General features: G+C 41.9%; 2 protein-coding genes across 2 annotated transcripts in view; both read left to right on the plus strand.

Annotated features, from left to right (window-relative positions):
• thada (THADA armadillo repeat containing) overlaps nt 1-3,920 on the plus strand; it is a 186,449-nt gene extending 182,529 nt beyond the window's left edge. The window contains exons 37-38 of the mRNA XM_059358754.1: nt 299-474; nt 3,374-3,920. Of these exons, the coding sequence (XP_059214737.1) occupies nt 299-474; nt 3,374-3,691 (494 nt within the window). The 3' untranslated portion in view covers nt 3,692-3,920. The remainder of the gene's footprint in view (nt 1-298; nt 475-3,373) is intronic.
• Nucleotides 3,921-7,790: 3,870 nt separating this feature from the next.
• On the plus strand, nt 7,791-11,656 carry zfp36l2 (zinc finger protein 36, C3H type-like 2). Its single transcript, XM_059359643.1, has 2 exons — nt 7,791-8,311; nt 8,509-11,656. The coding sequence occupies exons 1-2, from the start codon at nt 8,222-8,224 to the stop codon at nt 9,712-9,714; spliced, it is 1,296 nt and encodes a 431-aa protein (XP_059215626.1). The 5' UTR covers nt 7,791-8,221; the 3' UTR covers nt 9,715-11,656.
• The last annotated feature ends 285 nt before the right edge of the window (nt 11,657-11,941 follow it).

An 11,941-nucleotide genomic window follows, 5' to 3' on the forward strand; every position in this document is an offset into this window, starting at 1 on the left:
AAAAGACATTAAGTGACCCAAAAGACTAAAACACATGAACATATTAAATTGCCAGACTTGAGACTTACGTGGAGCGGTACTTTCCAAACCAATGGGTGACATCATGGTGGCCATGACTAAAAACTTCTCAGGGACTTTGCACACAAAAATTAGTGAAAGTGTTGCCAACAGCTGGTGCAACCGAGCCTCACTTTTGTACTTACAGTGTTGCTGATTTTTCTTCTTATCTTCAGGTGTTCACTGCAAACAAACGAAGTTTACAGACTTTGTATAAACGTGAGTCCTCTTCTGTCCTCAGATGTGACAGGTGTGTCCGTGTGTCCTCCGGTAGCCCTGGACTCAGGCGTGGGGCTCCTGTGTCGGCTGTTTGAGGTGTGGGACCAGGTCCCGGCGGGGGTCCTCGCTCTGACAGAGTGGCTGCTGGGAGACGAAGAAGGCCGGGAGGAGGCGGCTGCAGACGAAGCTTCCAGTCTGGTGAGAAGATGTCTCATAACTTAATGGGGACATCACACTGCAAAAAAAGAAACATTTCAAGGCAACAAACTTCGATAAAAATTTTAAGTTGGACAATTAAACTAAATATTTTAAGTTTTGTTTTTGAGTTTGCTCAACTCTGAATTCAGATTTTTGTCAACTCAACTGTAAGTTCTACCAACTTATAATTTTACATTGTAATAACTTTTAATCCTTACTTCTGCTAACTTCTGCAATGTGCTGAAGTGGCACGATTGTAACGCCGCTATGAAATGTCAGCTAATGTTGCGACCACAATTTTGAGTTAGCATTGATACGCTAATGGCTACTCTTGTAGCTGTAACAAGCAGCGCCGCTAGCATCAGTTAGCCGCTAGCATCAGTTAGCCGCTTGCATCAGTTAGCCGCTAGCATCAGTTAGCCGCTAGCATCAGTTAGCCGCTAGAATCAGTTAGCCGCTAGCATCAGTTAGCCACTAGCATCAGTTAGCCGCTAGCTTTCGCCAATGACCGAATTTCACCGCTTTCCCGCATTTCATAACAAAGAAATAAGAGTTATCAGAACTATTATCCCTTGTTGTGAACCCCAACTTAAAGATATAAGTAACAACAACTCACCAACTTGTTTTTGAGCAGACAACTGGCTTCCTTTGTTGTGCTAGCTGACATAATTGCCCTAAATGTCAATAATTTATATTTCCAAGTTTTTACAACTTAAATCACTGTTTTGGGCCAAAAAATACAAGTTGGCTTTTTTTGCATTGCACAAACTGTACACAGGAAGAGATATTTTACTGTAGAAGACATGTTGATGATTTCCATGAAGTGAAACTGATGAAAGATGACCATGATGACTTCATTTTTATGCTTACCACAGGGCTGGCTCATTGACTGCCAGGATGGAACAGATAGGACATTAATACACAAACTGTAAAATCACCATAGCATAACAGGAGCAGACAGCACCATATCTTTTTTTCTTGCTTTAAGTGTTTCTGCTCTCCTGCCAGGCTTTATTTAGCTGCCTGCTTAGTTTTACTTCCTGTTTAGTTGGTTGATTCTCTAAAGAATTTGAAAACATAATTAAGAGATAACTCGAGTTACAGTAAATGATGGTGTCTTGTGGCTGACGGCCTTAAGATGCAGATCTTTAGCTGTAAAGAGATTAAAGCTGCACTATTTTTATACTATGAGTAAAATAATTATGTGTAATGTGTGGTTTAACAATGACAAAACCACTGAGCGGTTCCCCTCAGTTTTACATAGCTTTTTAGTGCTGTGTTCGGGGGGTTTTTGTACTTCTAAAATTCTACAATGTCATTTAGCAGATGGTTTTATCCAAAGTGACGTACATTTTAGAGTTAATATACCACAAATAAAGATCAACATAACAAGAGTACGTGCCGTGGGTTAAGTTTGAGTCAGTGTGACATTTAACCTTGTAGATCAAGTGTGAAGGCGTTTAGTAAAGAGTAACTTTCATTATTATGCTGTAATACTCATTGATTAATGTTCTCCGTCACTAGTAACTTTCATTATTATGCTGTAATACTCATCGATTAATGTTCTCCGTCACTACAACCGATTTCCGTCATTTAGACTTCACAGAGACCACTCATGAGATCAATAGCCGTGTTTCCTTTAGGGGGAAGAATGACGCTGGGAAAGTCATTTTAATGTGATGGCTGCATTTTGGTGCTGAATTATTATCATTAGTATTTCTTAAGCAGGTGTCAAGTAACCTGGAACATGTTTCACACACTGCACGTGACTTGGCTGAAGAGCCAATAAAACTTCAGTCAGAAGATTTTTTTTTACTTTAATCCATGAATACTGTCATTATATTAGTGGCATTTAAAGTCTTAAAGTATATTTTATATCGTACATATATTGCCATTATTTCTCTGACAATATATCTTCCAACAAAAGTAGTTATCACATGACATTTATCAGCTGGCTGGAAACACAACTACAGATCAAATGCATTAAATTAGATTTATTTTTTTATTTTATTTTATTTTAATTGTTAATACTGTTTATATCTCTACTTGTTCTTATGTAAATTGTTCATATCTTTTTATATGTTTTTACTTGTTTATTTGCTAATACCTTTCTTATATTTCTAGTTTATACTGCTGTTTACAATTTATTGTTATTTTTTTTATAAATAGTATTAACAATTAAAACAGAAATAAAATAAAACTAATTTAATAAGCTTAAGAAAATAATATTATCTCTACTTGTTTATAATGTAAATTGTTCATATTTTTTTTATGTTTTTTAGTTGTTTATTTGCTAATACCTTTCTTATATTTCTAGTTTATACTGCTGTTTACTATTTATTGCTATTTATTTTAATTATTATCATATGCTACACTTCTGTGCAACATACAGGCATTGAAAAAATGATTAGACCACCCTTGTTTTCTCTAATTTCTTGTTCATTTTAATGCCCGGTACAACTAAAGGTACATTTGTTTGGACAAATGTCACGATAAAAACAAAAATAGCTCATAAGAGTTTAATTTAAGAGCTGATATCTAGACATTTTCCATGTTTTTTTAAATAATGATTTTGGTTATTCTCAAGAAAAACATGGAAAATGTCTAGATATCAGCTCTTAAATTAAACTCTTGTGAGCTGTTTTTGTTGTTATCATTATATTTGTCCAAACAAATATACCTTTAGTTGTATCAGGCATTAAAATGAACAAGCAATTAGAGAAAACAAGGGTGGTCTAATAATTATTTTTTCCATGACTGTAAATATGCTTTTATACAGTTTTATATTTATACTTTATGCATCTTAAATTCCAGAGTACAATCACTATGAGCCAATGCAACAAAATGTCCTTCAACATGCATTAATTGTTTTTAACTTATCCCTTTTGCTCCTGACCAGGATGAGGAGGACTTCCTGTTCGAGAAAGGGGATCTGAACCTGTGGGCGGAGCCGGTCCAGTGGGTGAAGCTGCTCCACGGCCACATTAGCTCCCTCATCCCGACCTTTAAGAAGTCTGCAGGAGTCTCAGTCCCAGACCAGATCCACCAGATCCACACGCTGTCCACCCAGGCCCAGGCCAAGGCCCTGAGCTCCCAGCAGGCCCTGGGCTCCCTGCCCCCCATGCCCCAGTTCTCCTTCACCATGGAGCACGCCCGGCTGCTGCTGCGGCTCCAGAGAGCCACTCTGGCTCTGGACGTGCTGCAGAGGCTGAGCTAGAAGAGCTTCAGGTGACTGCATGACATCACAGACTGGCCTTTAGTCAAGTCTTTTTATCATCACATCAAGGGAATGAAGGAAACAATAGATTGTTGTCGTTTTTTTTACTCTGTAATTGTTTCTAACTGTCTTACAATTGTTGTCCTGATTGATTACCAGATGTGTTTTAATTTTTATTACCGATTACTGTTTCTTGATGTCTTTTTCATTAAATGTTGTGTCTGAATTTACTGCATTTTGGCTTCCAATGATCTTTTTTTCCTCAAAGGAAGACATCAAATATCTCCCTTTTTTATAGGGATATATTTTTTTTTTTTACAATATTTTATTTTTCAGTTTTCAATTAAACAAGATATACATGAAAACACAAACACACAACTCCAAACCCCTTCCCCAACCCACCCACAAACTGAAAAGCGAGAGAAAAAAATAGATAAATAGAATTAAATAATGAAAATATTAATGATATAAAATTAATTTAAAAATAAATAAATAAAATAAAATAATAATAATAAAATAAAATAAAAAAACCCATCTTCCTATAGAAAGTTGGGAATCAGATTTCCACGTGATGGCGATGCACTTCCTGGCGGGATATTATTATTATTATTATTATTATTATTATTATTATTATTATAAGGAATATTAAACATAGACATACTATGCAGGAATGATTACTTCCTGTTTGTTAACACAACATCCAAATTTGACTCCTCAAACCCCAGATTCACTCGTTTTATTACAAACTTTGTCTGCAAGAGGTTTCGCTCCACCATATTTGCATTTCAGCACTAGTTTTAACTTCATGAGAAACATGCAAAATGACAAGAAAAGAGAAAAAACACAGGTAAAGGCACCACCACACACTTCTGATTGGTCATACGTGATGACTGAGAGGGAGGAAAACCCTGCAGAGTGAATATTTAATATTTCTGTTAAGAGGCAGGAGAAGGAAACGGACAATAATAATAAGTTTGATGGTTGGTATTAAGACAAGATAAAAGTAGGTCATGTGGGCACTAACTTTCTCCCTGTTTTCCATGTGTAGTAGCAGGAATAGGCTGCTGTGGAAGTTGATATCTCCCTTTCTTATAGGAATATTATTATTATTATTATTATAAGGAATATTAAACATAGACATACTATGCAGGAATGATTACTTCCTGTTTGTTAACACAACATCCAAATTTGACTCCTCAAACCCCAGATTCACTCTTGTTTTATTACAAACTTTGTCTGCAAGAGGTTTCGCTCCACCATGATCATTGGTCATACGTGATGACTCATCACGTATGACCAATCAGAAGTGTGTGGTGCTGCCTTTACCTGCATTTTTTCTCTTTTCTTGTCATTTTGCATGTTTCTCATGAAGTTAAAATTAGTGCTGAAATGCAAATATGGTGGAGCGAAACCTCTTGCAGACAAAGTTTGTAATAAAATGAGTGAATCTGGGGTTTGAGGAGTCAAATTTGGATGTTGTGATAACAAACAGTAAGTAATCATTCCTGCATAGTATGTCTATGTTTAATATTCCTTATAATAATAATAATATCCCAATAAGAAAGGGAGATATCAACTTCCACAGCAGCCTATTCCTGCTACTACACATGGAAAACAGGGAGAAAGTTAGTGCCCACATGACCTACTTTTATCTCGTCTTAATACCAAACATCAAACTTATTATTGTCAGTTTCATCAGTGATGAGTGAGAGGGAGGAAACCCCTGCATAGTGAATATTTAACACTTGTCTTAAGAGGCAGGAGAAGGAAACGGACAATAATAATAATAATAACGCCGTGTGTAGAGGCCACAACAATAACTGGGCCCAAAGGTGCAAAACACTCGACGCACTGTTCCTCTATCAGTGCAAACGTGTCACACGACAAACTTGAACAGTGTCAGTATTGAGCACACATTGAGCTTCCTCCACGTCTAGCAGGGATTTAAGGTTGGAACAAAACAAGTCGGCGCTAAACTAAAGCTTCTCGCACTAACTTCAATGGTGCGATTGTGCAGCGAGACGAGCTTTATGAGCGAGGCGCGGGGATTGTGTGGAAGCAAGTGTTTTCTCTGACACGTCACCAAAGTTGTACTTCAGTATACGCTTCGACTTCTACTGTATGTTTATACGAGGTGTTATTTTCCTGTGATATTTAATTTACTGCAGGATTCTTCCCATTGGACTGTGTTTTTATGCTTCCCTCTACTTTTCCTGGTTATGTAATTAGGAGGACGGCACAATGGACTACTGTCCTCTCAATGTGTGTGTGTACATGTGTAAGAATATGTTTGTGTGTGTGTGTGGAATCATGCTGCCCTCTCCTACAGCTGGACCCTTCTCCCTCTCTGGTAGCCATGTTCCCTGTTACAGTAAATCTGACGTAATGTTTTGGAGCGGCTCAGCATCCCCCAATAAAAACAGAGCCGTGTGATGGGAGAGCGGTTTCTGCGGGACGAGGACATGTTCAAGGGATTTCTCAGGAGCCTCGCTGTGTCTGTCCTTCACATTAAACTATTTATCACAACTTGCAAAGCGCAAATAGTCCTGGGGCAGCCCTCAGCCTAATTTTAGGGTTGGTAGTAGTAGATTCCAAGCTCTTATGTCACTTGTTTTTCGCCTGTTGCTATTTTCCTTTTTTTTTTCCTTTTCTTAAAAACCTCCCTCTCTGCTTCTCCAACCAAACCATGCAACACTTAAAAGAATATTGAATCATGTCACAGAAAGAAAAATCAGTTTTTTACAACCGCTCTTCCAATTATGACTCTATGTGGAAAAGGCTTAATGGTTACCAGTGTCGCAGAAACCGGCAATTTTCTAGTGATATGTGTTGCACAACGCTTTTACACCCTCCTGACCAAAATATCTCTCTTGCGGAGCCCTGATATAGAGTCCCTCAGTTCCTCTGCTGCCAACACTGCAATCTTTCCACTGCGGTTTTAGTAAAACTTGACATAACTCCAACAGCAGACTGGAGTAGTTTGACATTTTCATGTGAACATTCTGCCATCCTGAGAAGGTTACATCATGCTGAGAAGGGGGCAGCTTATTGCAACCACACTGCACTCTTTGACTGCACAAAAGAAGACGCTGTGGCGGCTGCATGGCTGAACATAGATGCTTCTCTGGGTCTGCAACTCTACTTTATCCTCTGTGTGAAAAAAAGGGACATAAAAGATAATTCCTCTGCCATAAAAGTGTGACATTATTACATCTAAATGGGCCTGAGTGGAGTTTAAAACCTTGCTTCTGTTTCTGTCCAGCAGGTGGCACTTTGAGTCTTTCCCAGTCAGTTCCCACTTTGCTCTCATGGGGGCAGTGTTGCTCTGCTGAACCACATGGAAACCACATTCCTGCAGTCTGGGCTGAGATTGGGAAAAACAAGTTAGGGAGGAACTTAAAGAGTGGCTTAAAAAGATTTAACCATCCATTTTGTGTTTAGAATGACTCAACATGTTGGGGCTGAAGGAGTGATTTCTAATCTTTAGGTGAAGTTTGATGTTTGCTATTAAGACGAGATAAAAGTAGGTCATGTGGGCTCTAACTTTCTCCCTGTTTCTCCATGTGTAGTAGCAGGAATAGGCTGCTGGGGAAGTTGATTATGCAACCAGTGGATTCTAAAAATTGTACTGCACTCTGCCTGGACTCTTCTCCGCTCATACTTGTGGTCTCACCCCATCCACAGGGAGAGAGAGAGAGAGGGAGAGGCAGAGTTTCCTTCCATTACAAATACATGTGTCAGCTTCCAAGTGTGGTGGTCCAGAGGCTAGAGGGGTGGCCTTGTCACTTGGTAGCTTCAAACCTCCAGGACTCACTATGCTGGGAAGTTGGGTGCATCTTAAGGAAACCCTTTTTACTTTTAATTGCAATTCAATCTTTCTCTTTAAGGCAAACAGCCTCCAGCTTAATGCTTCATTAGAGGAGCCAGGTGTGAATGGTTAATTTGCTGGAGGAGGAGCAGGAGCAGCTTGCATGCATAGCAGACGTCCCTTGATGCTTCTGCATTCTTTCTCAGCGAGAGTAAACCAAAAAAGCAAAACCAACTTCCACAAAATTGGTTGTGTGATTAAAAGAAAAAAGTTTAGAGGGGTGTGAGGAGGATGGGGGGGAGGTGGAGGAGGTGGTGGAGGAGGTGCTGGGGTTGGATTTCAAGGCGTGGTGTTGAAGAATAAGCGGCCAACCGGTGAATGGAAGTTTTTTCGGGGAGGAGGGGAGGAGGCGGCTCCTCGCAAAACTTTGCACCGACTTCAGTTCGCCCCTCCCCGGCCACCGTCAGGCATTTATACCCATGCAAAAAGGCTCGAGCGCACAGTGAAGCAGTCTGGCTCAGCGCTTCTCGAGGGGAGGACATAAAGCCACCTACAACCCAACAATACAGACCTACCCCCTCCTTTTTTTTCCTTCTCCTTCTTCTACGGACTTAAAACTGCACACAAACTTTTAAAGCAACCCTTTCCCCCACAACCAAAACCAGTCGTGGCACAAACTACCGATTCCGCACGTCGCGTTCAAGGATCCTGGTCGGTCCTCCATGAAAGAGGGACTGCGGCAGCAAACTTGGGGAAAAGAGATGTCTGCGACCGTCTTGTCTGCGTTCTACGACATGGACATGCTTTACAAGGTAAAAAAGTCTGACAAGATGTGGAGATTGTCCTGTTTGCATGAATGATCCAGGCTGGAGGAGCAGCGTGCTCCAGCTTCTAGCATGCAACAAGTTGTCACGTTGCAGGCGAGCAAAGTTGCCTTAAACATGCCATGTGGGCTAAATAGTTGGATTGTTGGAAGTGCATTGCTAACTTGTCTTTTTTCTCTCCACAGCAAGATAAAAGCATGAACATGAACGCCCTCCACATCAACAGCCTGCTGGACAAGAAGGCGGTGGGAGCTCCGGTCACCTCTCCGGGCTCCGGCGGCCCCTTCACACCGGGATTTTTCCGCAGAAACTCAACCAGCAACGTGGAAGCAATGAACAACGGCAACAAATACTCGATGGGCTCCTACAGCAGCCTGAAGGAGAACACGCCGAGCAGCAACAGCAGCAGCGCCACGGCCCTCATGAACAAGGAGAACAAGTTCCGCGACCGCGCGTACAGCGACAACGGGGACCGGGACCGGGGCGTGCTGCAGCAGAAGCCCGGCTCTCAGATCAACTCCACCCGCTACAAGACGGAGCTGTGCCGGCCCTTCGAGGAGAACGGCTCCTGCAAGTACGGAGAGAAATGTCAGTTCGCGCACGGCTACCACGAGCTGCGGAGCTTGTCCCGCCACCCCAAGTACAAAACGGAGCCGTGCCGCACCTTCCACACCATCGGGTTCTGCCCCTACGGGCCCCGGTGCCACTTTATCCACAACGCGGACGAGCGGCGGCCCGCTCCGGCCGCCAACGCGAACGTGCAGGCTGGGGAGTCCCGCTCGGCCCGGGAGCTGATCGGCTACGGGGGGAGGGACGTCCTGCCGCCGCAGCAGCTCGGCTACAGCCCGCGGGACAGACCAAAGCTCCACCACAGCCTCAGCTTCTCCGGCTTCTCCACCCACCACGGACTCGAGTCTCCTTTACTCGACAGCCCCATGTCCCGGACCCCTCCACCCCCCACCACCGCCTCCTCCTGCACCTCCAGCTTCTACGAGGAGGTGCTGTCCCCTAACTCCGTGTCCAGCATCAACAGTGCCTTCTCTTTCCCCGGACAGGACTTAAAAGCCCTGCTGGCCCCCCTGGCGGTGCACACCCCCGGCGGCTACGCCAACAACCACTCCAGCGGTGCGTACTACGGGAACCTGCAGGGCGGCGTGTGTCCGCCCTCCCCTCCCACCTACAACATGAGCCACCTGCAGGCGCTGCGCCGCCTCAGCGAGTCCCCGGTGTTCGAGCCTCCTCCCAGCCCGCCGGACTCGCTCTCCGACCGGGAGAGCTATGCGAGCGGGTCCCTCAGCTCTTCCGGGAGCCTCAGCGGCTCCGAGTCCCCGAGTCTGGACGCTGGAAGGCGTTTGCCAATCTTCAGCAGGCTGTCGATTTCTGATGACTAATCATGTTTTTGTTTTTGATATATGGATTTATGGACGGGTCAGGCAGGGTGGCTGGAGGATCCAGAGGGGAGGTAGACTATCCTTCAAGCAGAGGATCCCGGTTCAGACCCCTGCAGGCCCACTTTCAGCTACAGCCACCCTGCCGAAGTGCCTTTGAGTAAAAAGACATTGAGTCCCTAGCAGCTCCAGGGGTGCTGACCCGGCTCTGACCTCCCTGGAGGGGGGCAAGACAAGAGAGTTACCCCCACAGGGATCAATAAAGCTTCAAACAGTTTAAAAGTGTCCTTGACCTGGCATTAGTTTAGTATTTTTTTTTTCTTTGTATGTAATATAGCTGTATTAAAACTTAGATAGCGAACAGAAGGCATTCCATCAGTGCCTTGCCCGAGGGCTCATGGCAGCCCCCTTCTCCCTTTTGCTCTATCAGGCAAGCCACACTTTTCCTGGGATTAGATGTGTGGGTAACGTGACTTGACAAGAAGAAGAGACTGTAAGCGGTTTTCAGATTTCCTCCCATCCTGCCAAGAATATGCCTTGACTCAAAGTAACATTTTTTTTTTCTTTTTATCAAAGTGTTTTTCTTTTCCTCTCTGAAAGCTTCAACTTCCATTCCAGATCTGTCTTCTCCCAGCGCCACCCAGTGGTTCGTTTGGTTAGTCTAGTGTGTTGCTTGGTTAAAAAGCACTCTTGAGTTGGGTTTGTTTGGGGAAATCACTGCTGATGGTTGAATATATATTTTTTTAGCTGTTTTTGAGTGATTTACATAGCTGTGCATAACTGGCTATGGACTATTTAACTTATTTATTATCTTGTGAAAAAAGTATAGGCTACATTGGTAATTTGTGTCCATACTGTATTTATCAAGTATGATGAAGCAATAGATCTATATTCTTTTATGTTTAAATTATGATCGCCATTATTAATCTGCATAAAGTGGAGTGTATGTTCTTTTCACAGTAATATATATATTTTGTTTTTTTTTTCTCCTTTTTTTGTAACTTCACTTGGTTATTTTTATTGTAAATGAGTAAAAAAAATCTTAATTTAAGAGAACGTATGTGATATTTATTTCATTAATTTTGTTTCCTTGTTTACGTTTATTAAAAAAAAAGTTTGCGTGATTGCTGTTTGCTCCTGAGGTTGTGTGTCAGTGCTGTAGAAGGCTTTTTTTTTTTTTTTTTTTTTTTTTGGAGGATCCCTATTTAGATGTTTCTGTAGAATGTATAAACAATGTGGTTGTACAGACCGTCCAAACCTTACTTCTTTTGTTGATCTAGATCAGACTTCAGTGACAAAGAACCCAAGTCAATAAATTAACCAAAAAGTATTTTTGTTTTCTCTCTGTTTGCACGAGGTCACACTGTGATTCCAGCCACGTGCTAAAGAATGTAGCAATCCCTTGTGCCCCAGTATTATTGTGTAGTGCCTATGGGGTTCACCATCTTGACATGCCTTAAAATTAACCAAATAAAGTATTTTTCCTACATGGCATCTTTTATACACAGGTTGAACTGAATGTAGTGTTGGATTCTGAATTTTTTTTTTTTTTTTTTTTTTAAGAGGTTGTTACCACTCAGACGCTCTGACAAAAACAACCGTAACCTTTCTAAATCCCCATTCCTCTTATTATTATTTTTGATTTTGCTCTGTTTCTTTTTCTTTTTTTTGATATTGAAATCTAGTCTGAGTCTTGAGTTTGCTGGAGAGGGAAGTGGATGAACACGTTTGGTTTGTACATAGTAGGTACAGGGGGATGCGCACTATGTACTTTTGACTACTTTATCAGAAGTAAAGCTTTTTGAATGTAACAAAAAACGGACAAAAAGACAACGATAGTTGTAATATTTTTTTGGGGAGTCAGTTCACTACAAATTGAGTGTGAGACTGTTAACTTTGTACTGTACATTTTTGTAGTTCTCCCAATAAAAATCATTTTGAAAAATCTTCCGACTGAGCTGTGATTTCTTTTCGAGTGGGGATGCAACAGGTGGGACTCCGAGACAAAAACCTGAGCTGCTGATGTTCAGGAGCAGAGAGTGACAACTCTGCTCCTCATGTTGCTCCCATCAGATGTTACAGCACAACTTTAGTGTTGCTCCTCCAGGAGGAAAAAGCCTGGAGGCAGCAGGGATGCACACTGCAAGAAGTGATGTCTAAAAACAAGATAAAACACTAAATCGGAGGGGAATTATCTCTGCATGGACAGATAATTTCACTTAACAAGATT

Source organism: Centropristis striata, chromosome 20, assembly GCF_030273125.1.
Source record: "Centropristis striata isolate RG_2023a ecotype Rhode Island chromosome 20, C.striata_1.0, whole genome shotgun sequence".
In the NCBI taxonomy this organism is placed as follows: domain Eukaryota; kingdom Metazoa; phylum Chordata; class Actinopteri; order Perciformes; family Serranidae; genus Centropristis; species Centropristis striata.

What these genes read in the sequence shown, in the direction of transcription:
- zfp36l2 (XM_059359643.1), top strand. Translation starts at nt 8,222, where the DNA reads ATGAAAGAGGGACTGCGGCAGCAAACTTGGGGAAAAGAGATGTCTGCG. An exon ending in ACATGGACATGCTTTACAAG is followed by an intron (nt 8,312 to 8,508) that starts GTAAAAAAGTCT and finishes TTCTCTCCACAG; the next exon opens with CAAGATAAAAGCATGAACAT.